The following is a 27,393-nucleotide window of genomic DNA, read 5'->3' as shown; positions in this document are numbered from 1 at the left end:
TGTGTTTATTCACTGGTACTACATCCCCTTTTACTTTAGATAAAAGCAAATATTTGTAAAAGCATGCCCTATAACAGGATTGTAGAAAGCAATGGAAGTTTGATGATCCTTTTCTTGCCCTTGTCTGGACTCTCCATTTCATCAACTTCCTTGAAGTACAGTGCAAAGAGAAAATAGTTTTAGCAGTGGTGAGTGAAAAGGGATTTCTTCACGTATTTCATAGGACATATCATACACTAAAAATCCCAAAGTGATGGCTGTCTTTATTTTTGGAATAGCATAATCCTGACTTAGCAAGTGCAACTCTCAGCACTGCTCTGTAACTTGCTCCTCCCTGGTCTCTACCTGTGGAACCTCTTGCTCATGTGCAGCACCTTACAAAAGTTCCTAGGGGAAGGAAAAAAACCACAAGTAAATGAGTGTATTTAATTTTGCAAGTCAAGAGTATAAAATAATTTAAAAAGCCATTTATATTTTATATAAAAAGCCAGTTATTTCAAGTTGAACACATGAAGGGGAATAGCACCACAGCCTAATGAGGAACAAATTCTATCCATAATTGAGACAGCTAGGAACAAGCTGTTACATACAAATATACATATCAGTACCATACTTAATATACTTCAGAAAAACTTAATTTATCCAAATAGCTGCAGTGCATTTTGCTTTCTCAAACTCATTGTTTCCTCATGTTACTTTGCAGAGTCCTTTGTAACCTAGCTATGTTGGCATCCAAGGCTGCTAAGCTATTTTTAAAGTCCTCTTCATCTCGAGAAGTAAATGTTGAGAAAGAAGATGCACTCCAGTCAGACCTCCCGGAGAAATCATCAAATGAAATGCAGCTAAAATCAGCTGCTTCACTGCCTGTTTTCTGAGAAACCCCTGTTGGAAATGGCATTGGTGCACAAGGGTATGGACCAGGCTGAGGCTGCTCTGCTTTATCCATGACATCTTTTGCAGCCCCACCTGGAATGCCTCTTGGTCTCAGGACTTGGTCTCCTTCTGGCTTTGCTTTACCCCCTGTAACTTCAGGAGTGTTTTCCACAGTCTTTTTCACACTGTACCCAGCATTTAATTTATCCACCAGAGTTGGATCCTCACATCCATACTGCTGCACAGAGCCTGCGAGCTCACAGTGGTAATCCAGCCTCTGACAAGCCCCTCTGCTCTGGGGTGGCACACCACTTCTTCCAGAGACTGGCTGCTGTTTTTTAGAGGCACTGCTGGTCAGTGGAATATAAATTGTCTCATCCAGCTTGGTCTGGTCATCTAGTAAAGTTCCAGAATCACTCCCTGTTTCTGCATCTTGCTTCCATGGAGCTGGTGGTCCTCTGGGAGCTGATGTTTGTTCTTCTGTGAATGTACTGTTAATTTTACTTCCTTCAGCAGCAAACTTGTCATAGGACAGACTTTTCATTTCTACTTCTCCAATTTTATTTGGGAACTGAAGGTCCGGATCTATCAAAATATGATCCATTTCTAATGTTTTAAGGTAAGTCATTACTGAAGTACTCCCAGGAAACAGCTCAGGTTGCATCTGCTTTTCATGGTCTTCCAAACGAGACTTTGAGAGAAATTTCTCAGGTTTGGGTCTAACACTGTCCCCTGTGAGGTCAGACAGAAGCTTGGCCATGCTGCCCTGCAAGGTTCTGTCAGGGTAAAATCAACCAAACAGATTCAAAATCAGTCACCAAAAAAAAAAATAATTAAAAACTTTTCTATAGGAAACAAACATTAGATTTATCAGGCTGTGGCAAAGTTGCAATGCATTTTCTAGATATTGTTATATGTGAACCAATTCCAAATTTTTTAAATTCTTTTTAGCTCACTGTGGCTAAAAAGTAACAAAAATATCACAACCCAGTGAAGTTCTCCAGATTATTGCTGGTGTACCTGCTTTGAGCAGCACACAATGAAATAAATTGATGCCAAGAAACTGCTACAAAGCAGATAGAAGCAGTTACCAAAATTACTAAGAAAGGTTTTCTGAATTATTCTTCCCATTGCATCTAAATAATAAAACATAATACAAGAAATAATTCTTCTAACTTACTGCTCTGTCCATCAAAAGAGATGAACGTTTAGATATTTGCTCTAGCATATACACACACACGTGTGCAATGTGACATCATTCTACCACCACCTGGTGGTCAGCACAGCAGTCACAGAAGTGTCTAAACTTCTACAGAAGCATTTGAAATGTCTGTCCAAAATATTCTGCTGTTCCAATCAGTCCCAACTAAAAATATAGCACACAACAGTTTTTTCTTCTCAGCACAACATATCCAAAGCAATTGTAGATACACACCACTATGCAGCTGCAAAAAGCTATTTATATCTCCCAGCTTACCACTATTTTCAAGATAAAATAAATTCACAGCAATAGTTCTTTTTGGCTAACAGATCCTTACAGATCTAATAGATCTGCTATTAGGAGTTAAGACTTCACATAAGTTATGGCAGATAGTATGTTACTTTACCACAGAATTGAAGTCACAGAATATGACACCTCTGTTTTAAAACAAAATTACAGCAGCATTGTAACAAAATGAACTTTGAAGAAAAGGTTTAGATTATGTGACCTCCCACCACCAAGATACTAAGACCACAGTAATCCACAGGATGGGAAAAAAAATAACCCAAAACCCCAAGGAATAAGAAAGATTTTTAAAAAAGAAAAATAATGTCAGGAGGCCAAAAAAACCTTAGCCAACAGTACCTGGTTAATTCCCTCAGTCTCTTAACTTCTGCATCACGCTGACGTAACGTTATACCCAAAATCTTATTTTCTTTCTCTGCAGCTTCCAGCTTAAACTGAAGGCTCTTCACAGTTCCTAATGCCTCTTCCACTTCTGAAATGCCAACAAGAACTTACACAATTACTTCTTTTGACTTTTAAAATGCTAAACAAAGAATAACCAAATGGAAAACACGCACCAATCTTGAGCTTGGTGGAATGAATGTCATAATGCTGTTTGTTTTCTAGCAATTCTTCTTCTTTATCTTGAATACCTTTTGCAAGATGTTTATTTTCTTCTTTCTGACTTTCTATTATTTTCAGTAGTTCTTCATTTTTAGTCTGCAGTGAATCAAGGCCTTTCTGTGATTCTTTCAATTGACTCTGGAGCATCATATTCAAGGACTGCAAAGAAACCACTACCAAAGGTAAAACATAAAATGTTTAAGTGTTTTGTGTGGTAGCTTGAATTTCTAAACCAAACTGAGTTTTATAATTATCTTGGTAATATGAATTTTGGTAACAGATAGAAGGGTTGTGGGGTGTTTTTTCAACAAGATAAATCTCAAGCTTTCTTCTTAATTATTTAATCAGTCATCTTCCTTTTCAGAGGCACACAAGCAAAAATAACCTGCTTGGCAGCTGAAGAGCCAAATCCTAGTATGTGGAGTCTAAAACAGCCCAACACTCCATGCAAATGCAGTTCCAGCATTAAATCCCCTTCGTTCAGCTACCACTAAAGGCCACAATACATACAGACATATGAAACTACAGATATATAAATTAAAAATTATATATCTATGGTAATAAAGCTTCAACAAATATACCCCTATCAAGCAAAATTATTGGTACTTTACATTCATAGCTGCAGCTCTGTCCAGATGTCTTCTCACTGCTTTCTTGTTCTCTAAGTTGCTGGTTTAATATTCTTAGTCTCCTAAATGTGAATTGTGAAAAAATACAAATTCAGAAATATTAGAATACACTGAAAAGGACTGCACTTTAAATTAATCTGGTGAGAAGTTGCTTTTGAGAATTAAATGTTAGGGAATATTTCAGAAAGATAAAGAAGTCTTAATAACATATTTTTCTTACATTCTGGTACTTCTTCAACACAAAAGACCCTTTCCAAGTATCTGATAAATATCTGGTATATAGCCCCTCTCCTGAAGTAAATGCTACCCAGTTATGTTGTAACCCTCTGAAATAAGAGACACTTTTGCATTGAGAATAAACTACAAAAAGAACATGAGCAGGCTAACTCTGTCTTGTTAGTGCAGTTTTCAGAGTGATGCATTCACCCCACCCAGTCAAAGGCCCCATCATGAGGTAACTGATACTACCAAAATACCAAAGCCATGCTGTGTTAATTATTGCTTTTTGGAGTGTATGGCCTTAGCAGCACAGTTTCTAATTCACAAATATTGCCCAGACAAGAAGGGAAGAGCCTTAAGAGAGGCAACTGGAGGCAGAGCAGTTGGAGGTGCTTTAGGTGCAGGGCAGTGAGGGCAGGCTCCCCGAGCAGCTCCCCACCTGCGCAGCTGCGCGTTCTCACTGCGCAGGGGCTGCAGAGCCAGAGCTATTTCAGCCTGGAGAGTCCTGCTTCCCACCACAGCTGGGAGCAGGGAGACAGAGTCCTCCACTTCACTCATCAACCTCAGCACTTCTGAGTCACCTGCAGGAAGTGAGGGAAGAAAGAGACTCCATAAACCTATAAATCTGTAATATAACCCATGTTTTACATGTGATTAAGCAATCTGCAAAGTGATTTAATAGTAGCTGGTGTTTTTTTCCCCCAAGAAAATTTAATCTTTAACTAGATTTATTTTAAATTGTTAAGCTTGAGTATGAAAACTATGCTTTACATCCTCAATAAAAAACAACCCACCATCTTTCCAACCAGCCTAGGCGGGACTGCTATTGCAATCTGTCCACACCAGGACCCTTCTCAGTGGAAAGCTCTGTATGTGGAATAGCAACAATTTTGATCTTGCTGTCAGGATAAGATTAAAATATTATAAAAATAATTTAATACTTATCCAGAGTGAATCCTGAAGGTTTTACAGCTGTGAAAAGCCACAGTAAGAAGTCACATATCACCTGACACATACAACTTGCATAAACTGAAGCGCTCACTCCTTTAATCGAGCTCTTGTGTTATTTGTATGTAATAACTCTAGTGCACAATGAAAATGTCCTCACCTTGATCTGTTACCAGTGCTCTGAGCTCACCCAGAAGATACTTTACAGTCCTAACTTTATGGGCTGTTTCTTCTGGACTTTCTTTTCTAGATTTTACACCTTTCTTCACACAACTTGTCTTGCAGCTGGTATCTTTCACTGGGGACACATCAAGTACATCCAATTCATCTTCTTCACTGACCAGGTCCTCACTGTGCTCCTCAGGAGTATCCTCCTCTGTGTCACATGAGCCATCATGCTTTGCTGGACAGTGATGATGGCCCCTCTGCTCAGTCCTGCCGTTCAGCACCTCATGGGATTGTAACAGGGCCTGTATGCACCTCATCAAATCTGCTTCTTTTACCTGCTGCTCCTGGCCTGGGGCCACCTCTCTGGCACAAGGTGTTGGCACCAATGCAGGCACTGAAGGGGTTAATGCTCCTGGTGCTGTACAGGGGATCACACCAGGAACAGCAGTTCCAGACTGTGTTTGTGCAGCAGCAGCAGGAGAAACCACTGGGCAAACCACAGGTCCTCCCATCTCTGGCACACATTCATTGGCACTGTCTACAGGAACTCCCTGCATAAAAGATATTTTAATTAAACAAAAAATTAACATGATTTTTAAATCTTTAGGAGAAGAATCCCAAACAGCACTACCCTTGTCTGACTCAATGTAAACTTGTTCATTCTTTGCTAATTATAAGAACTACAAATTAATAATGGAATAATTTTCCTGTATAATAAGGAGGACTTAAAATGTAAATCTGATTTAGATTACCGTTAATGTTATTGGCAACATTAAAGCACAGTTCTTTTACAGCTGTTCTGTAATGAAAACCCTCAGCAGTTTCTTAAATCCAAGCAAAACAGAGAAGAAAAGAAATATAAAGGACAACACTGTTACCTTTCAGTATTTTAAGTAGGTGAATTTTTTAAAAGTCAGGGTCATCACTAGCTATACATGGACTGCCTGCAGATGGAAGGTAAATCTACAGTCTTACAGATTCAAGGTAAATTCCAGCCCTTTGCTACATTTCCTGAGGTGGCAGCTGGTATTCTCCATCATCTCTATTCTATACCCTGAAATACACAGGCATTTTAACATGTGACTCCAAGATAACACAGCATGTCTGAAGAAATAATTGCCTTGATCACTGGCAGGGAAAGCTCCATATGATATATGAATTCTTCTGTCAGAAGTTGCTTAATGATCCTAGTGTGCATTACTGAGAATGCAATTAACAGTAATCAATAATTTCCTGCACTTTCCATGTTTGCTGCACTTTACAGAATTCCCCAGGCAGAAGCAAGCAGCCAGCTGAAATGCCTCCAATTTCAATTTTTGGTGTCTACATAAAATGTGTTTTGAATAGCAGCGTTTTGTCTGAGCATCACTACAGTGTGAAATACACAATTTTTTAAAAGGGAAATTATTAGGAAAACTGACACAAGGAAATGTATAAATAAGTAGACAGTGCTAATTCAATGTTTATTGATAGTGAGAATCAAACTTTTACTTACTGACTGAGTGGATAAGGAATTAGCTGAATGCTGCAGGGATAGTGTTGATGTAGAGGTAGGTAAATGATAATTCAAAGCTGTAACATTTTGACATCCTAAAAGAAAACAACACTTATAGATCAGGGCAATGTGGGCAAAACTCATGCAGTTAAATAGTCAACTCCACATTAACAGTTCCACTAACCCTGGTTTGAGGTAGGAGAAGGAGCTACAGTAGGAATTTCATCGCTTTTCTGTGGGGGTTGGCCAGTTATCAGAGACATCTGAGTTTGCACATGCTCATACAGTTTCTGATATGCCCCAGGAGAGTGGTCACTGCAAGGCACATGATTTGATTGAACCATCTGAGTCTGTGCTGCACTGGAAAACTCCTTCTCAGCAGGTGTGGTAGATGAGGCAACTTTTCTATTTGATATTGGCACTGTAGAAAAAGGAAGAACAAAAAACTCCAGCTGAAGTTTCCTGTCTTCTTGACCTACACAAACCCATTGTATTGTCTGGCAGATTTTGGAAGGCTCCCTTGAAAACAGAAACAAAGATCCTATGGCCCAGGATACCACTCAGATTTTGATTCACCAGCAAATGAATCCATAAATTTTTTTCTTCCAGACAGAACAACCTAAACCAGTTGGACAGGCAGCTGTCCTTGAAGGAAGCACAGAAACTTAAACCCTACAGAAGGTCAGTTCTAAAATAATTATTGAAATCTCTGCATAATTAAAACTCTGTAATTTTACAGTGCTGGGAAGAGATCAGCCACATGCTAACTTCCTACAATTCACAGTGGGGATTCTGCTACACACCTGTCCATAGGCCCCACTCATCTACTGAATTAAAAATTGCACAGAAGTGTGCAGAGAGGCAGAAATGATAATAAATGAAATATTTCCCCTGGGAGCAAAGCAGCTGACAGCACTCCATCTACCTTTCTATTCAGTGCTTTGGCCACTAAACCATTTGAGGTCTTGTCATTCCTAGTCACACTTCTCTGTTTCCACAAATCCTTCTTTGAGAAAAGCCTGGCTGGACACTGAACTTCAGGTGAATTTCTAGCTGTGGATCCTAAACTGAGACACAGGACTGCAATGCTTCCCTGTCCAAGAGAAACAGGGAAAGGGTATAACCATTCTCCTCCATACTTCCTACCAGATAAACCTGATAATGTTGATATTTGTAAACAGCTTCAACTTTCGTGCACCTGAAGTTTGAACACCTGTGAATGTCAGTAATTGTTCAGTAAACATTTAAGGTTTCTAAAAGGTAATAATACATCCTTTTGTGGAACCAGCCCAGGATCAACCTGTAACAAATGGCAACAATTATTTGAAGCCTTGCTGAATCTCACTAAGTTGAGGAGTCTTTCAAGGTTGCTTGAACAAAAAATAAATCAAGTCCAAGAAAGCCCACTTACCAATTTCTTTTTGGACAGGGGAAGGAGTATTGATTCTTTTTAACCCTTTCTTCTTGGAAGTATTTCCTTTGGTTAGCAAGGGCTTGGAAGTACATTTAAAGGTAGTTGTTTTCCCAGATTGTTTATGGACAGCCTCCCTTCCTGGTATTAATTGAAAGAAAAAGTGGTCAACAAAACAAATCAAGAGAGTATTACAGAACCTAGAAATGTAACTTGTGTTTTCTATAGGTACAACCTGTAGCTTCCTTTTGTAAGATGGTCTTCAGTAAAGCTGCACAATGGTCAAGTCCATGATGAATAGCATCAGCCTGCACAAAGAGCACTGCAGTCAGTCAGTGAGTAGCACTGTTTCCTTTCAGTAAACCAAGATGCTGTTTTAGAGGTGAGTGTACCCCAATCTGCCACCAGACAAATAACAACTCATTAACAAAAATATGTATCATTTCCCATGTACTACTTTGCAAACCTCCATTACATGGAGGTTTGCAAACACACAGATTCTGCAAAATAACTAAATTGTGTGTTCCACCCCTGTCCATTTGCTCCATTTGAGGTTAATTACAGGTATGTATTTTATTCTCATTTCCATGTACATTTAAACAGTACAGCCTACTTGTATTTTGCAGACAACTGGCTCAGGACTACACAAAACCAGTTACTGCAGCACACACTGTGCTACTCTTTCCTCCCAACACAAAAAAGTAACAAGGGCAGCTGCTCTTCTGTGAGGGCCAGACCTTGTCCATAGGCAGCTTATTTGTTTGCAAAATGTATCCTGTGCCTTGAGGAGATCTGTCAGAGCCAAACTCACTGCACACAAAGCCCATTTGCTCCTATCTGTAAGATACAGTGCAGACACTCTTGCTTGCCTTGCAGGAGCAATTTCAGGTTCAGATGAAAATTAATTAGGATCTAAATTAACTTGGCTTTCTTCTGTTACTCAAGGTATTCCAATTTCTCTTCTCTTTAGATAACAGGGATGACTGTGTTAAAGAGCCATTTAATTACCTGACTGGCAGATTCAGTGGAACAGAATTTTACACCAGAATGGCATCCTTTCTTTAAGCCAAACCTGAAAAAGTGAAATTCACTGTTTATACCACTTAATGGGAAAAAAGTAAAACACCACTTACTTTCATTCAACAATAGCAAATAAAAGGAAATTAATTTCATCATGAAACAAAGTAACTTTCTATTCCTGAAAACTTTGCACGGCTGCAACAAACATGTTAAGCAAATAATAACAATTACTTGTTTATTAACAATTTATGTCAAAGAAGAATTCAGTCTCTACTCAAGTCTTCTCTATAGCTAGTATTTATATAAATTCAGTCTTTCTATAAATAAAACACGATGAGTGAAATCTGTATTTTATATGCAAAATTTCTATTCAGTTTGTGCCTGTCTCTTCAAGGGCTGCTTAGAACATTTCCGTTCAAAATGTTTTATATATACACAGTGGATTTTTTGTTCAATTAAGGCATGACAAGTATAAGGTTTCCAAATGCTCACATATACACTCAGTTTAAAAGGGTATTAGTGAATAAGGTCTTACTGATTTCTTCCATTTGTTAGTTTAGTTGCTCCTGACAGCCTTCCAGAAGACAGAGCCTGTTGGTTACAGAAATACACCTTGATTTTTTAAAGTATTTTCACAACACTTGAAGACTACTATTGCCCACCAATTCCAAGAACTTTTGCCAAGGTGGATTGGTCCAAGGGACATTACAGCTCTCAAGGCAAGGGTGCAACTGCTGCCAGTACAACCTGAGACTTGTGGGTTTCAATTCACAAAATATGCCTTGACAGCAAGATGCTTTGTTAATTTCCACACATTTAAGGACTCACCAAGAGCTGATGTACAAATGTGTTTCAAACTGAAACTATGCTTCATAAATCCAAACCTGAACTGTGGGGGCCTTAGGAATGATCTATGGCCAGAGCACACAGCACAGGAACTCAATCACAGTCACAGAATCCCAGCATGGGTGAGGCTGGAAGGGACACAGTGGCTCATGCAGAGCATTCCAGAACACATGGCACAGCTCTGCATCCTGACCTGTTCCTGAGCATCTCCAGTGAGGGAGATTCCACATCCTCTCTGCACGACCTGTTCTTCCTGGTGTTCGGGTGGGACTCCCCGTGCATCGGTCTGTGCCCGCTGCCTCGTGTCCTGCTGCCCGGCCCCACCGGGCAGGGCCGGGCTCCATCCTCCCACACCCCTGCAGCCATTCATACACAGTGGTACGGCCCGCTCCCCGCCATCTCCTCTCGAGGCTGAACACACAGCTGAACACACAGCCCCTCCAGCCTTTCCTCTTCAGACCCCACTGATCCCCGCTGCCTTCCGCTGGAGCCGCTCTCGGGCAGAGACAGCCCCAGCACGGCCCGCAGCGCCTCAGGACCGCCGTCAGCTGGCTGCGGTGCCTGCCGGGCTCGCCCTCGGAAGGCCCCACCTCGCGCAGGAGTCGTTATGGGGATCCCCCGACGCCCGCCCATCCCCCCGAGCACCCCCGGGCTCTGGCGAGGAGGCCCCGAACGAGACCCGCGCCCGCCCGCTCCCCGCCCCGGCCCTCACGCACCTTGCGCGGCCGCGCAGCCCCCGGCGCGGCCATGGCCCGGCCCGGCCCCGCCCACTCCTGCCCCGCCCCCGCCGGCCAATCACCACCCGGTCCGTCCGCGAGGGGGCGGGACTAATCCAGGGGGCGGGACTAACCACCCCGCCTCGCGGCGCGCCGGCGGGCGCGGGCGCGGGAAGGGGAAGGAGGTGAGCTAGGCAGCGCGGCCGGGGATTGGCGGAGAGCGGGCGAGGAGCGGACCAATAGGAGGTGAGAGGGGGAAAGGGCGGGGCTAAGCGGGCCATGAGGGGCGGCGCGTGCCCGGCCCCGCCCCCTGCTCCCTGAGGGAACGCCCCTGGGGGACGGGCAGCTCTCCTCAGGGCACAGGGGATCCGTATAATTTACATGAAATAAGCGGAAAACCGAGCCCTGCAGGTGAGTGGTCACAGAGTCACAGAATCGGGTTGGAAAAGACCTCCCTACTCATCGAGTCCAGCCTGTGAGCGAGCACCACCATGTCAGCCAGGCCCTGGCAATCAGTGCCACCTCCAGCCTTTCCTTAAACACCTCCAGGGGCCGCTGCTCCACCACATCCCTGGGTAGCTCGTTCCGGTGTCTAATCACACTTTCAGTGAAGAAATCCCTCCTCATGTCCAACCTGAATCACCACTGGCGCAGCTCTGCTCTATGTCCTGTGAAAAGCATGTTCAGTCTCCTGTGATATTAAAAAAGTGTAATAAAGGACAAAGATAAAGCAAAGGTTATTACGGCCAGGCCAGGTGCGTCTTGGCACTCAACCAAGAGCGCACTTATCTTCGGAGATACCCCTTAAATATTTTTCCTTTACATCAACCTGTTGCATATTCATAGGCCCTTATGCAAAGTAAACTTTTCCCCCGAACTAGTTTACATGTTCCAAGAATTGTTTAGCTTATCTCCTCCTTGGATCCACCTTTTTGGAGCACGTGTATTCCTTGGTTGTGGTTTTAGACCTTTTAAACATCACCTTCTGTTTTGGCCCCAGGCAACACCATCTTCAGACAGTGAGTGCTGATAGTTGGCATATTTGTAGATAGTGTCCTAATCCTATGTTCATTGGATGTTATCCATCCAAGCAGGCATTTTAACACAAACATATCAGCTATTTCACTACTATGTCTGAGCTTAATTAACAACAGAAATAAAAACTATATCTTTATAATAAAGTTGCTTTAACACAACACATGTAGAATCCATTTTAATATTTGCGAAAAGCCAATATTATAATATGTATAACAGTCCTCTTGTCCTGCCTGGCCCCTCTGGGCCTGCAGCTCCACACTCACAAACACACACCATGTTTATCACTGGCATGTCAGTATTCTGCATTTCCTCACTTTTATTAGCTGAACAAATAGACCTTGTGAACACCCAGAATTGGAAGCAATTACATTTACTCAGGCTGAAAATGTGGCTGCATTACTATGCTATTAAGGCTACTATAGCAGAAGTGTGTATAAATATTCAACACCTCTGCTCTCTCAATGTGTAAATTGTATTGTTATTACCACGTTAACATTTACGCTGAAACGATGACAAACTTGAATTAAAAATATATTCTGAATGTATTTATCATCATGTCAAGAAAAACCCCAAACAAAACAGTAAAAGAGAAGGGTTTTCTGGAAGGAATTTGGAGACTTCTTCAATTCTTCTCATTGAAAATTAAAAATTATAAGATCACTGTAATAGAACAGCTGAAGGAAGGAATATAAACTAGAAAGATAAAAGAGAAAGATGAAAACTCAAAAAGATGTGTGGCAACTACCAAACTAGAGCCAGAGCCATTGGCATACTTTCTTTTTAAGGTTTCTGGAAGTTTATGGATTAATTCTTACTCAACTGATAGATGTGAGTGCAGTATTTAAATAAGGAAGAATTATTGCAAGGTGTTTAGCAACAGGTAACATAAAAAACCCAATATCCCCTCAATCCCCTCCTTTGGTTTGAAGACACACAGATCAGCCAGGACTTCATTTTTATCATGCAAAGAAAAATGAATACAGAAAGCTATCCGGGCCCATTCTTGCCAACTGAAGCATTGTGAAACTACAGGCAAGATTGCCTTATAAATAATTTTTAAAACTGCAACCACAAGGATTAAAAATTACATAAATAATTAAAATTCTCACGGTCACAGAGCTCCAGGTTGTCACTTTAAAGACAACAACGAGCTGTTATGAGAGTCAGGGTAGAACTGCAAGGGTTTGCAGCAGAATATGCTCACCCAGCAGAAGATGGATACATTTTCTGTCTGACACTGGCTTTCTTTATTGAAACTGTGGGGAATCACTGAATATCTCTGGACCTGTCTGCTTGTTATGGTAAAACTGAATTAATAAAAGGAGATTATTCTTTGTCTAATGTACTGAAATGCTTCAAAGGCATGAGCTGCATTCATACATAATAATATATTGTTACTCTTATTTATAATCAAGATATCTTTCAGAGAGAAAAGTTAATTCCATTTAGTGAAACCATTTTTATCTTTTCCTCCTGTTTGACAGATAACTAACATTCCTCAAACAATTCCAGGACATGGTTCTGAATATGGCTGAGGCCTTTGTGAAAAAGCTGACAATCTTACAGATTTCATCCCTATTTGGTGTAGAAATAATGCTAATGTCAATCATAAAAGAAGAAAAAAAAAGCTGGCAAATGTGAGATAAATAAAAGCATAATATATGTGGAATAAAATACTCAAATCATTAGCCAAGGAAGAGCTGCCTGAATGATGAATAATTAAAACATACATGTGGTTGTATTTGCAATCTTAATGCTTGAGGTGCTGTCCATATTGCATGAAGCATCACTGAGAATAACAAAAAGCTTGTTCTTACCCTAAATTATTTACAGAGTGAGTTGAAACACCAGGGTCTTACAGAAAACTCTGTACAAGACTGATGTGCTTAATAATGATGAACAAATACACACAGAACATAAGCTTGTGAGGGGCAGAGATCTTTGAGGGAGCAATTCTCAAATAAAGTAAAACATTGCTCCTTTGTTGCAGGAAGGAGAGAAAGTGAAGAAAATGAAGCTAATAAATGTGAGAGAAGAAACTCATCGATCTATCAATCAGTCAATCAAGTTTCATCAGAAAATGGGTCTTTTCCAGCACCTGCCTAGGAAAACCAAGGCAAGTTCACACTCAGTGTAAGTCTGAAAGTCTCTTGCTACCACTACTAACAAGTTCTAGTAATGTAATTAAATACTAACCTAAGCATGATTGAGCCCCAGCACAAACTAATGTTAAACTTTTCTCTGAGCTTTAAAAAAAGTTGTGTGGTCTTAACAAGGGAGCATTTCACAAAATAACGAACTTTTTATAAGACAAGTAGGCCAAGAATGCTGTCCATCATTGTTTCACATTATTTTGGTAGTTCTCCTAGTCCCTGTAAGTGTAGAATTAGGGAATAAAGCTACAACTTGGCTAACAGAAAGGAAATTAACAGATTTTTGTTTATCCACCTGTCCTTCAAGCTACATGGAGCCAACAGAAAAGAGCAGGTGAATAGCAGTGAATATGTAGCTAAGAAAGCAACCTATAGAAAACAGATACTTTCTTTGTCAAAGTCAGGCTTAAGGGATGTCCTGACCACAGTAAAATATGATTGGAGGAAGCAGAAGTTTAATAGAGAACATTTCAGTTGGATAGGTAGAGATATAATGAGGAGATAAAGATTGATATATTATGGACCCTCAAACTGAGGTGTAATTGTAAATGAGGCTTCAAAATTATCTACACTAGATTTTCAATGTCTCACTCCAATTTCAATCATGCATAGTGACAGCTACAGCAGGACTTGCTGCATGGGAGACCTGTGGTATCAGTGGCTCACAAAGCCTGCCACCCCATTTTTATTTTCTGATGTATTTGGAATTAATGTGTCTATAAATGATGAATTTCTTCTTCATATTATGTAAATATAGAGAGGAAAAAAATCTTAGCTTTGGTCTGTCTGCCCACATTTAAGTGAAGGATTTTATGTAAAACTCATGAAATGCTCTTCTCATCCTGAGAAGTTCTCACCAGGACGAGATCAGAAGGGTGCTGAGTTATGACTTGTAGGAGACATCAGTAAGAGTCGAGCTGTTCTGGCCTTTCTGAGCTGATGGCGGTGTCACACCCAGAGCGCTCACACAGCCGGTGACAGACACGGCGCTGGCCGCAGGTGACACTGCGCTGACACAGAACTGGTGCAGGAGGCTTGACTGCCACGAGACGGCGGCACGGGCACGTGGAAATTCGCTCTGCACTGAACCTAAAAGGGTCTTGGAATTTCCGTGCGATAAATCCAGGCACATCTTGGGTTAGGGAATACGAGGAGAATTCCACGGGTATTTCATAGAATCTTTGTCACAACTTGTCTTTTCAGGCAATCTTACTGACAAGAGTAATGCTTTATTAGTGGAAGTGCGTGAAAATAGTATTTTTTACCTAAAGCACTATTTATTTATTGCTCTACTAAATATAAAATCTACTGTGACACGAAACTGATCTTTAAGACCACATAGACAGCTTTCACAGTATGCAAGTTTAATGGGAGATCTAGAATCTGATGGGTTTAGGGGGAAACTAACAACAGATTAATATCTCAGATATTAATTTCATTCTAAGTTATGAAAAGAAATGAAGCGATAGAGGAACAGTAAGTAAAATATCTGAACAGAATTGTCTCTAATTAAAGCATTTGTTTAAATTTCCCATGAGGCGGGTTTTGGAACTAGCAGTGAGAGTATTGAGGTTAAAGGTCAATGAAGTTGGTCCCACCAAGGTTGAATCCTGTAACTTTTATTGTTTTAGGAGGAAATTCATAGATAAGAAAGTTATAATATCTAAGAGACTTAAAAATAATACACTTGTGTTGCCAACAGCCAGTAGAGATTTAACCACAAATTTCTGCTTGAAGCTTTAACTCCTGTTTGAGCTGTACCAGACCATTCAGGTGATCTCAGGGGCTCCTTCCAAGCTGAATGGTTCTGTGATTCTGATTCAAAACCTTTTTCTTCTACTTTTTTTTTTTTTTTTTTTTTTTCACATCTACCTTTGATTATCTCAGTGTAATCTATTGCCTCGCTCACATCCATGCCTAACCTCATCTGAATTAAAGTTTTTGGCTGGGAAATAAAATGGCTATAGTGATATAAAAGCAGTGCTATAACCAGTGCTCTGTTAATCCTCCTGTATGTAAATGTGTACCCAGCTGTGCTAAATGGATGAGTGAGAGGTCCTTTCTTAAGATCAGCAGTGAATCAATCCCACCAATACCTCTAACTAGTCACATCAACACTGTAACCTGTTTCCACTGATAACAGAAATTCACAAATCCATTTTCCTCTCTCTATGAGTTAAAAGAATTGAAGAAGTCACACATTTAAGTGCTGTGAGAAGGATGCAGGTACTTTTCTGAACCCATAGTGAAATCCATGACTGCATTTCCTGTGTTGTCAGCATTAAGTGATGAGCTTTTAAATTCTGTTTTTTTGAGGAAATGTGAGAAGACTGCAGTTTGCTTTCCATATGTATTGACTATCAATTGCCATTAGATCCAAACCCTTTGGTTTTTTTAGTAACTGAAAACACATGTTGTGGTACTGACTTCCCCTCCTGTTCTTGGGTTTCTCTGACAGAGACTGCCTGAATATGAGGTAGTGTGGAAAGATGCTGATGTTTCCTTTGACACAAGAAGTTTGTTCCACTCTTCTTCATTAGCCACACAAAATCAGAGTGAGTGAGGAATAGCAAGACAGAACCAGGATATTGGTTCAGCAATCAGTCCTGGCTGCTGAGTGATGCTGGAAACAGGGGAAATGTTTTGTGATCACACTCACAGCAAAGGCACAGCCCTGCAGAAACAGCTGTAGCAAACTGTTACATGAAGCCTACAGCTTTGTCCCTGTCTCTCCAGCTGTCTTCCCTAATGCTTAATTTGTTGTCAATTGTCTGGAAAGGAAAAAGCTATTACAAATATTCTTGCCTCACTGATCCTTGAAAGAAGATAGTTAAAGTAATTCCCTCATTCCTAAAAATTTTTTTCCTCCTGACTTTTAGTGGTTACCTGGTTAAAACCTTGATCTCCTTTTTCAATATAAACATCAACACAAAATCACAATATACAGAATATTCATTCAGAACACCATGGAAGTATGAATAAACTTTCAACTCTGAGCAGGTTATATGCCAGGCTTAAAACCTTCAGCCACTCAGTTCTTTCAGTAAAGTGTCCAATATTCCTTGCACTCTCAGATAAGTCTTCTGGGAAATTGAGTGTCTCCTACTTGTGAGCCAGTCCAGCTACAGGCAATATATCTCTCCCTTCCATCTGGGGATAAGCACAAATTAAAAATGCATCACAGGAAAAATGCATCCTATTTGCCTCCATTTAGAGGAGGAAAAAATTTTCTGTAATCCAATGTCATCCCCCAAAATAATTGTATTTGGCTTGATCTAGGCTTTTCTTTTAGAGGTGTGCTGTGATATGTGGGGAGCATCAGTGACATCAGAGACTAATTTGGTGCCCAAAGTACATATTTGTTGGGCACATTATAAAAGATTATAGCAAAAATACTCAATAAATAAAGTGGGAGGATAAAGTGGAAGCACATAAATGATTATAAGTCATAAAAATACAGTTAAAATTAACAGAGTGAGTGCAGAAAATAGCTAGTTCTGTAACATCTGGAAGGATGTTAATTTTACAGGAGCGTGGCCTGGCTATAATTTTATATTTGTTACTGGACATTTAGTCATGCATATTCTTTCTGTGGCAATGGGGATATGACTTGAAGGAGCAAGTGATCTGAGTATGAAAACCAGAAGTCTTCAGGGCCAGAGGAAGCACAGCTGAAGAAATAATCTACCTTCCACTGTATAGAAACAGCTAATAGATCAGTATGCACCATCTCTTGTACTTATATTATCCATGTAGAATATTTATGGACATACAGGTGGAAGCAAATCATCCAAACTAAAAGTGTAGTCAGTGTTAACACTATAACTGTAGAATAAGAAGCTTATGGATGTAAATTATCAATGTTAAACATATTTGCCCCAGAAGTGGGGAAGATATCTTTTGCTTTTTGATTTGAGACCTTTGGAGCTCTGGTGTGATGTCTTGTCATTCTGTCCAAGGCATCCTTCCTGATGTGTGGGGAACATCACTGTGGGCCACAGCAGTTGTACAATAGAGAGATTCAGATCTCTGACATCAAACTTGACATGTCAAAACAAAGAAGGCAAGCCTAGAGGTCACCAGGTCTCTTCTTCTGCCACAAGGCTGATCAGAGATGTCTCTGCCCATCCTGCTCTTGAAGACCTCCAGCCTTTCCATGTGGCATTCCATGTCCTGCAGCCCTGAGGGCATCAGTGGCCCTAATGATTCTGCCCAGCCATCCTTGGAAGAGCCCTCATGCCAGCCCTTGGGCCAGGGACTTTTATTCCAGCCCAGCCCAGGGCCATCAGTCCCTGCCCCAGCAATGCCATAGGGTGCCAGGCTCAAGCCACAGCCAGGCCTTGCTTGGCCATGTGCCTTCCTGATCCCAGTCTGCTGCAGGCTCTTAGCTTGGCCTTGCATCTGCTGCATCAGCAGGATAATGCTGTCTGGAGCTGTCTTGAGCTGCCTCCCCTGGCCTGCCCTGATTCCTTGCTTGGGGCAGGGGGATGGGCCCTGGGTGGGGTCTCTGCCCTGCCAGCTGTGGAACTGGTTGTGCTCCTGGCATCCACCACTGAGGGAGCAGCTGCCCCCTGTGCACTCAGAGTTACCATCCTCCTCAGCAATCTGTTGCAATGCTTCACTGTGAAAAAGTTTGTCCTGCTCCTGTCTTAAATCTTCCCCGATGGATTCAAACTTACTGTTTTATTTTTTATTCTTCCTGAACTTGGAGGGCATAATTTCCTTTTCTTCTCTGCAGCAGTGTTTTGAAGATTTGAAGGTAATTGCTATGTTGTACTCCATTTTCTGTGCCAAACATCCTGAAATTGCTCAATCCTGCTTATGTGTTGTGTTTCATAAACTTGATTTACTCTCATCTGAAAACTTCAGCTGATACGCATCTTTCTTGAAATATAATGCCCAAAATGGGACAAAACACTTCAGCTGAGACCTTACCAATGCTAAGAATAACAGGAGGATTACATCATCTGTCTGTAAATGTTACCCTTGTTTATATTTCTTAGTACAATGTTTTTCTCTTTTGCAACAGCAGAGTGTTGTCAACTAATGCTGAACTTGAATTTCATGATAGTCCTCAAAACTTTCTGCAGCAGCATAAGAAATCCAGTTATTCTTTATGCTGTGTATATTGCTGCTGAATTCTGACTCACTGTGGAATGTTGCACATTCCTGTATTAAACAGCTACCTGTTTTTCCACAAGGCTTTTCTAATTTGTTAAAATACATGCAGGGAAGTTTTAATCTAGGTTTCAACCTCTAGGTCCTCAGGACTTGAAACTGCTTCCTTTAATCTGCCTACATGTAGCAGCCAAAACACAATTCATATATCAAATATTCTCCCTTCCTATCAGGAGAATATTAATAATACAAACATTTCAATTACCATTTTGGTTCAATGTTAACAACACAGTACAATGAATCAGTTTAGTCAGAAGATGTTGTAAGAAAAATTCAGTGTATTAAACTTTCTACACTGCTTGGTTATTCCAGGTTAGGCTTGCTGCTGCAGTGGATTGGCTTCAGAAGGTGGCAGTGGGGTGATGAGGAAACAGATTCACTGCAAACCTGGTCCTTAAATGTACATGCCTTGGTTATGTAATTTACATACATATATACTATTCAGTAGTATTTTTGTAGGTTTGATAAAATCCCTGATGTATTGGAAAAAAAAGAAAGTACCAGACTTCTCTGCCCGTGAAAATTATAAGCTTTGATTATCTTTCTAGGAAATTAGATAAGACCTAGGCCAGGTACCAGCATCCATTTAAAATGGAGTCTCAGCTGGGCCTGTACAACTGATGTAAATCCATACAAGTCCCTATTAATTAATTCATTTACCTGAGCTAGGAAGCTGACCTGTATTCTTGGTTTAGCCACTGGGAGCTTTCTGAATCTGAGCTTATCAGAGCTCCAATTATTTTTTATTCCTTTTGGACCTTAACCTCAAACATTTGAAATTATTAGGGAATTTACTATTTATTTAACAGTAGGCATGTGATTATTTCCTTTATAAAGCACATAATAGTGCTGAAAAATGTATCATTATCTGCTTCTTGAAACAATAAGGAAATGACTGAAAATAAGCATGTGTTAGATGTGTCTAGTTAGCACTGGGACTCCATCAAAGGATGCAAGTAATGGCTTGAAGGCAAAGTGTTGTCTTCACCTTAAATTATTCAGTAGAATTAAAGAGCATTAAATCATTGATATCATCATCATCTTCACCTTAATTATCTTCTCTGAGAAAAGCAATTATTGAAGTAAAATAGACTTTAGTCACAGGAAAGCATTTATCCTCTAAGCCCAGGTTCTCCTAAACTGTTTTATGAGATGGGAATTATCCTTCAATTTTTCTCATCCAGATCCGTTGCAGTCTTTACCTGGAAAGTCTGGTTTTGGTCTTCAATATCTCAGTATATCTCAGCTAAATCTCTCAAGCAATCATTTTTACTCCCACTTGTGGAACAGCCATGAAAATCCTTCAATGATATCCTGCCCATCATAGTTCCTGAAATATTTGGGCAAATAAAAAATATTTCTCAGGATCTGTGTCTTATCTCTTTTATGTAAAAAAACCAAAATTAAAAAGTAAAAATCACTGCCTACTATTTTGTCCAGCCTGGTAATGAAAGTGACTGGAGATCTTTACATATCTTATGACTCTTTGCTGTCTTATGAGAAATTAATTCAGTGGTCTCACTCTGCTTGCTAGTGAATATGTTAGCATAATTTTGACTTCCACAGCAGAGAAGGCTGAAAATATAAAGACTTGAGAACAGTTTTTCCTTTTCTAATAGAAATTATTGTGGATTACCCCTGAAGAATTACCCCTGGCTGGAGTCAGGGAATCTTGAACTGTTGTCAGGGAATCTTGAACTGTTGTGTCTGTGCTTCTCCATATGGTGAGACATAAAGGAGAACTTCTCTTTGGCTACATTCTCCATCCTTGCCCAACAGCCTAAATTGCCAATATTGACTTTAAACTCAGATATTTTGCAATGGTGGATTTGGTTATATCATGGGACTGGCTGCCTTGCCTCAGGTGAACCAGGGCCCCTCAGGGCTGAATTAGGCTAAGGTGACCCAATATGTTGGTTATACAGGGGACAATCTGATGTCCAAAGACTGACCTGAATTTTGAGAAAAAATTGGATTTCCCCCCCCCCCCCCCCCTTATTTGACTTCTATCAGGATGTTGGATTTTCTCCCTTTCCTTCTCTTTGATTTGTTTTTCAGGGCTTATAACTTATTCACAGCTTCATTTTCAGTTTCACTCTCAGAGATGAAACTGATGGGCTTGGTCTTGATGTCTGTGTCAGGACACATAAAGAAGCTCTCTGACTTGCAGTCAGTTGTTTCTGTGCTCACTGTCTCCCACTGGATTCCTCACTTTCACTCATAACTCTAATCCCTGGTCTGAGTCCACTAGTTATCATCTCCCCTAGTTTATTTCCTCTTTTTTTTTTTTTGCCTTTTTCTTGCACCAAAAATGTCAGTTCTTGAGTTATGGTGGACCTGCCTTTACAAGGTTCAGTGCTGGTGTTTTGCTTCCTGTCCCATGTGGTCTCTTGCAGAGAGGAGTGTGACCTCTGCTCTCATGTTGGGAGCTTAGTGGGCACTTCAGGAGGTGTGGGGTAGATGTAGATTTGATTTATTGTTTGGACTGTGTTTCTGCACACAAACCACAAGATGAAACAAAAAAAAAATATATATTTACAATTGGGAAATTTATTAATCGACTGTCACTGTTCAATGTAATTAAGATTGAAATGAAGGGGGAAAAAAGATGTTATAATAATCTCCAACCTGATTACTAATAGGCAAAATAGGAAAGTGTTAGCTCAAAAGCAGTAAAACCAAAAAACACTTCTGGAGGTGAATCTTAAATAACTTCCAGCAGAAGTTGGCAGTACTTGTTTATGTGACTTTAGTCTACAAACGAAATAGAAATGGTTATTTTATTTCTGCATAAAAGTCTTTCTCTGTTCCTGATGTCTTTGTCTAAAATTGCATTTAGAGATATCTTTGAAGGTCAGAAAATGCTGGGGAGTTAGCCTGCTGTGAAACTCTCTTCCTTCAAGCAGTTCTTCCACAGATGCAAGAAGCTAAATAGTGTTGCTAAATTGTCACTCACCAAAGCATGAACTGGATATTGGGGTTAGGCAGCTGAAGTCAGTGCTGAGCTGGTTCAGGCTTGCTGAGGATTCTTGATGAAGTTCTCATGCTCAGTTGTGTGTTCCCCTATGTAACTGTTTCAAGTTGTGAATAGGCTTCATATGTCCCAGAGAGATTTGTTACTAACCAATTAGCACTAATAATATTACTTTCTCTTTCTTGTTGATGTCAGAGCTGGCTTTTGTACTTAAAAATTGTGGGAAGAGGATGGGCATCTTAATTACTGAGGGCTGGATCATGCTGCCTTGTAGGAATCTCTGTGGGAGGAATACAAAAGAAAGCAAGATTCCTCCATCAAAAAAAAGTAGTAGAAGGCCAGCTTCTTCTTCCTCCTGCACAGAAGAGATGGGGAACAGTCTCTAACACTTGTAAACAATCTGCAAGAGACAGGCATCAGCAGCACTTGGACTTCATGCTCTTCAGGTTGGCAAAACACTGCTTAAAGAAAAGGGCACAGGAGCTTGGTATAAATTAAAACCAGAACGCTGATTTTATCTCTTTTATTGACTCCCCATAGCACCTGGGAAATGAGCAGCTATCTCTGGGCTTCCTCACCTTCAGGATTCACAGAAACCATCTGAGAATCTTCTGATAACACTCACCCTGACTGCACACACATAATTGTTTTAATTTAGATATACATATTTGTTTTTAAACTTACTGCTATCTAAAGTGGCTTCAACAGGCAGGTAATTTTAAATCATATTTTGTGTGTTGTACTAGGTCAGAATATAATGATAAAACCATCATGTTTAATTCTGTTTCTCCTCTGAAGACATTTTGTGCAAATGCAGTAGAACATGGGCACATTAACTTTCTCTTGTGGATTGCTAAGAGCAGAAGTAAAGCTTGTGGGGAATGAATGAAATCAATTGGAGAAATTACAGATATAGATACTTAGTCCTTGAGAGAATTAAACTAAGCAGTTTTTATTGGGGTTTGATTAAATAATAGGTGATTTTTGTCGTGATTCATATTTACATGCTATTACTCTTTGCCATAAATTCTTACTATGTACAATAGTTCATAAACCTCATTGACTAGGAATGTCTTTAATTAACATCAAAAGAGAGAAGAATTCTTGGTTTAGCATAGCCTGGGCAATTTCATGATAAAAACAAAAGATAATGATCTTCTTGGTAAATGTAATGAGTGGATCCAGAGAGAGCTGTGTGGTGACCACATCACCACTGATGGAAGCAAATTCACAGGAGGTTCCTGTGCATGTGCACACTGTGGCTGTTCAGAAAACTGCCTGCACTCCTTCCTCCCCAGCTTGCTCCTAGTGGTTCCTCCTTCTTTAATCCATGTTTTGATAAGAAGGTGAGCAGAGAAGAGAGGCTGATCTTTCATGGGTTGGAGCACCAGGATTATTTGACAAACAGAAAAATAAAAGCCAACAGCCCAGTCAGGTGGCAGGCTGTGTTTGCATCCGGGCTTTCGGAAAGAATGGAGTCTGAAGAGGAGCTTGTTGGTTTTGTATCATCATATCCTTAAGTAGGGAGGGGAGACATGAATGTTTTTAATTTCCCTATTTGTAGCTATAGCCAAGGGGAACAATAGCCTTGCACACCAGCCTTGCATATATTGCCTGCTCTTGCACTGTAGCAGAGTGCAGTGTGTATGCATGTGGAGGGGTTTGAATGCTGAATACATTTTGAAATTCTCATATTTGTGTTCTCATGTCAAGGATACATCTTTCATCAAGCCTGGGAGGTCAAAATCAATTATTTACTGTAAGTTCCTTGTTTGATCTTGGTTTTTCGACATCCAATCTGACAATCCAAGGACAGCAAAATTAAGTAGGGTATGTCTTTCAGGCAGCAAAATTTTCATTCCCTAATTCTCTGGTGCAGGTGGGATGACATAGGAATGGCATGTGGCCATGGCTGAAGAAAAGTGTGCTGTCACTCATTCTAAATGACCCCTGAGCCTTTCCAGCCACCTGCTGCTCTGACACTTGGCAGGAAAAGAAAAAGGACAGTTATGACCTGGTTGCTGGATTTTCTTACTTCTTGGCCCCTAGGCTTACATGAGTGGCAGGAGGAAGCCTGTTCATCACAGTGTATTTGGATCCCATCAGTCATTCTTCCACTCTGGTTCTTCTGTAAACTCCATGCTTCAAAGAGAAACAGAAAATCAAGCAGTCAGGGCAGTTTTCTCTCTCCTCTCTCTATGACCCAGCCAGCAACCAGCAGAGAAGCTGCTGCAACAGGGAAGGAACCCTGGCTTGCCCATCCTTGGATGTACCATGCAGCTACTTCGATGCTTGCTGGAGAAGAGGAAGAAGAGGTATTGTGGGATGGGTTGCCAGCTATAGCAATAGGAATAGCAATAGGAACTGATCCCATCAAAAGCCTCAATATTTTCAACTCTTCATCAAATACACATTTTCTTAAGTCAAATTGGCACCATAGGAACAACAGGCCATCAGCAGGTAAAAGCACAGCACCTCTGACCTGCTGGTGTTAAACATGTTTGCTTGCTGGCCTTGGCTTTGAAAGTTCGGAATCAAAGAATGAAGGGTCACTGGGACATGGAAGAGGGAGATTCATTGAACAAGCTGTGAGTAAAAGATGACATTCACACCAGTTCTGTGAATCCAGCTCACACTGCAACCTCTCCCTGCCCTTCAGTCTCTCCTTTCTTCTGCCATCTGTGGATTTCTCACTCCCCACATCTGTAGCCCTCTACATCAGGAAGAGGACTGCAGCATACTATTGCCTCTGTCCAGATGTTTCCAGGAACAGAAGAGACCCATGTTCAGGGTGTGTGACAAAGGCCACTGGCAAATGTTACATTCCTGACTCCTTTTCTCTTATTGAGCATCTTGGTCAATCCCCTGCCCACCACCAAAACCTGCCAGTTTGGATAAACATCTCCTGTTTTGGTCTATCTCAACCAGTCTATTTTGGCATTGCTAATGTAAAGAGACCAGAGAGTTGCAAAGAGCAGAACATAATGAAAGATGGACGTGCTGTGTACATCTGTACATAATTTTACCTAATACCAAAATTAGCAAAATATTTAAAGCATCTGAATTTTACTTTGACTTTTAATTCCTTTGGTCCTTTACCACATAACTGGAACTCTCCTAATACTGCATCAGTGTACTGTCAAGTGGAAAGTCCAAATCCATTTTATAGAATCCATACTGAAAATAAGAAAATAAGATTAAAGATGAAGTTTTTGACTTCTGGGCTTTATCAGTCTCTAGGAAAAAAATTTACATTTTCAGCTGCAGAAGAACTGGGCAGCCAGAGCACATAGATGAATTAAGATGAAAGCAATTGAGAAAGAAGAGGGGGTGAATGAGGCAAAAAAGCATGGAGGAGGTATGAAAGGGTCAGATGGCTTACTTGGAAAGTAAAAAAAGGATCAAAGGGTAGAAAGCCACGTAACAGAAGAAAGAATTAAAATTTTCAGCAAACTAGAATAGAGGAGTCTTCATGGTGCACAGTTGGAAAAGGAAACTGAAATGTACTAAATCAAAAAAATATAGTAAGATGGAACTTGTGGGGAAAACAGCAGAGAAGAGCAAATAAAAGTGTCTGCTAAATGGAGAAGCATTCTGTCATTTGTATCAAGGGATGGTGGCACAAGAACAGCAATAGCTTCAGCCGTTCAGGGAGAGGTGTTGGAAATCCTTTCACGGTGGTGCAAAGAGAAATGTATTTTCCATATTACATTCAGCTGAGGCACTTCAGCGAGCTGGTGGAAGCAATTAGCACAGCTGATTGGTGCAGCATTCTTTGGATACTGCTCTGCTTGGCCCCGTTTTGGCTAACACATGATACTTACAAACATTTCTTTTAAAGCATTAAGTTACAAATCAAGAAACTAATGAGAGACTTATAAATATGATCCTGCTTTTAAGGACAAGTCTGGTGGCAGAGGCTGAATAATGATCTTCATGTGGGAATGGACTGACCTTCAGGAAGGTTATCAGGTGGGAATCGGAGAAAATAAGAGAGACTTTTCTCATTTTCTGACTCTAGTTTTTTTTCTGTGTCAGCTTTTTTTGCAGTCTGTGTAGGTGGTGGAGAGATTTGAGCTCTTTATCATGGAGCCTGCAGTGGAATCCATAATTTCCTTAGATTCTCTGTGGATTTATGCTGAAAATGATGCAGCAAAATCACTTGCTATACATATTTTTTTTTTTGCTTACACCTTTTTTTCCCTACTGCGTTTTTTAGAGTTATTTCTCTGTTTCCTACTATGTGGCAATCTTTTGTGAGGGTTTTATGCTCACATTGTGTTAAGAAATGATCAAGATTTTTAGCACGTCTTATAGATTTGGCTTGAGCCAAAAACACAGCAAAGCAACATAGGGTTGTCCTCCCTCAAATTTCTATGATGGAAAAATGATAGAAAAGTCAGGCATAGACACAGTGTTTTCCCTGGAGATGGAGAAAAGAAAGATGGTGTTAAGAGAGAAAATGTATTGTTTTAAAAAGCTCTTTTCACTAAATCATAATTACTGGTGAGATTTCAGCCTGTTTTCAATAAACTGAATAACAATATTAACATTTGCAGTTTTAGTGACATTTGCAGTTTTAGTGACATTGATGTAAATGGCAGAACACCTCCAGCTCACCCTTTCTCCTTACAGTTTTTTCCACTAACAAGGGAAATATGTATGGGTTGATACATCAGCAGAAAATATACTGAATTTAAATAGCAATAAAATGTAAGGGATTGATGTTCATATGCAGGAGGTGTTATCCCCTTCCAGTGATAATAGTAATGATTTTTGCCTGATGGGCATCTCAACAGATTGTCTTCTAATCTATAGAAGACTTGTACCTGCATGTGTGTGTGTAGCACAAAGGAAGTCAAAGAGAACAATATCACAAACCCCAAAAACTGAATTGGTTATTCAGTCTCACAAAAATAATAAGCAGACAAAATATTTAATGGATATACATTAGCAGACTTTAAAAAATTGTCCATTGCCTTGCAAAGAACCTGTTAACCTTCTCCTTTTGACCCTTTTTGTGCTCACCTTCAGTTGTCATGGACCTGTCTCAAATCATGAGGTCACCTATGAAGATGCATTAATGAACAAGAGGTCTGAAATGGGTCCTGCTTAAACAGAATTAGGGGTAAAAAAAAAAGGTACATGGAAACTTGTCTCATTTTGTAGTGAGCTACTGCTGCTGTAGCAACTTTCTCTAGCATGTTGATGTAGGTGTGTGGCAAGTGAGGCTGAGCGTGAAAAAGCCAAAGCTTCTCATCACCTTCTGTGTGGGAGGGAACAGTAGCTGGTGAGTTTTAGCCCCAATGGAAGTGCTCTGCAGGAATAATCTGGGGTTCAATCCTGTGGCATCAATGACACCTTTGGTGCTGGCATCTTGCAATCAGGGCTTAAGCCTGTGATCTTACCCCACAGGTTTTGTGTACTGGGCATGACAGTTTCCAATAGGATATGGTGCTTTCAACTCTCTGCTTTACAGTGTATTTTTCTGAAGCTCAGGTGTCTCTACTGCCTCACATTTTGCCCAGTATGATTCTTTCTTGCTCAGTTTCAAAACTCTACAGTTCAGACAGAATTTTCTTGCCCTTCCATGCTGAGGGAGGAAAGAATTTCTA

At 40.4% G+C, this 27,393-nt stretch overlaps 1 protein-coding gene across 1 annotated transcript; it reads right to left on the bottom strand.

Annotated features, from left to right (window-relative positions):
- Positions 1-412: 412 nt before the first annotated feature.
- On the bottom strand, positions 413-10,478 carry CCDC14 (coiled-coil domain containing 14). Its single transcript, XM_063161756.1, has 13 exons — positions 10,436-10,478; positions 9,409-9,464; positions 8,862-8,925; positions 8,089-8,161; positions 7,854-7,994; positions 6,627-6,863; positions 6,443-6,537; positions 4,940-5,498; positions 4,271-4,412; positions 3,595-3,674; positions 2,938-3,156; positions 2,720-2,852; positions 413-1,649 (listed from the first exon to the last, which is right to left on the bottom strand). The coding sequence occupies exons 1-13, from the start codon at positions 10,466-10,468 to the stop codon at positions 677-679; spliced, it is 2,805 nt and encodes a 934-aa protein (XP_063017826.1). The 5' UTR covers positions 10,469-10,478; the 3' UTR covers positions 413-676.
- Between the last annotated feature and the right edge of the window lie 16,915 nt (positions 10,479-27,393).

Source organism: Melospiza melodia, chromosome 8 (assembly GCF_035770615.1).
Source record: "Melospiza melodia melodia isolate bMelMel2 chromosome 8, bMelMel2.pri, whole genome shotgun sequence".
NCBI classification, from domain to species: domain Eukaryota; kingdom Metazoa; phylum Chordata; class Aves; order Passeriformes; family Passerellidae; genus Melospiza; species Melospiza melodia.
The sequence above is the reverse complement of the archived record's forward strand: the minus strand, read 5'-3'. Positions and strand labels throughout refer to the sequence as shown.

What these genes read in the sequence shown, in the direction of transcription:
- CCDC14 (XM_063161756.1), bottom strand. Translation starts at nt 10,468, where the DNA reads ATGGCCGCGCCGGGGGCTGCGCGGCCGCGCAAG. An exon ending in CCCTGTCCAAAAAGAAATTG is followed by an intron (nt 6,864 to 7,853) that starts GTAAGTGGGCTT and finishes CTTTTTCTACAG; the next exon opens with TGCCAATATCAAATAGAAAA. An exon ending in ACAGAGCTGCAGCTATGAAT is followed by an intron (nt 3,157 to 3,594) that starts GTAAAGTACCAA and finishes TACCTTTGGTAG; the next exon opens with TGGTTTCTTTGCAGTCCTTG.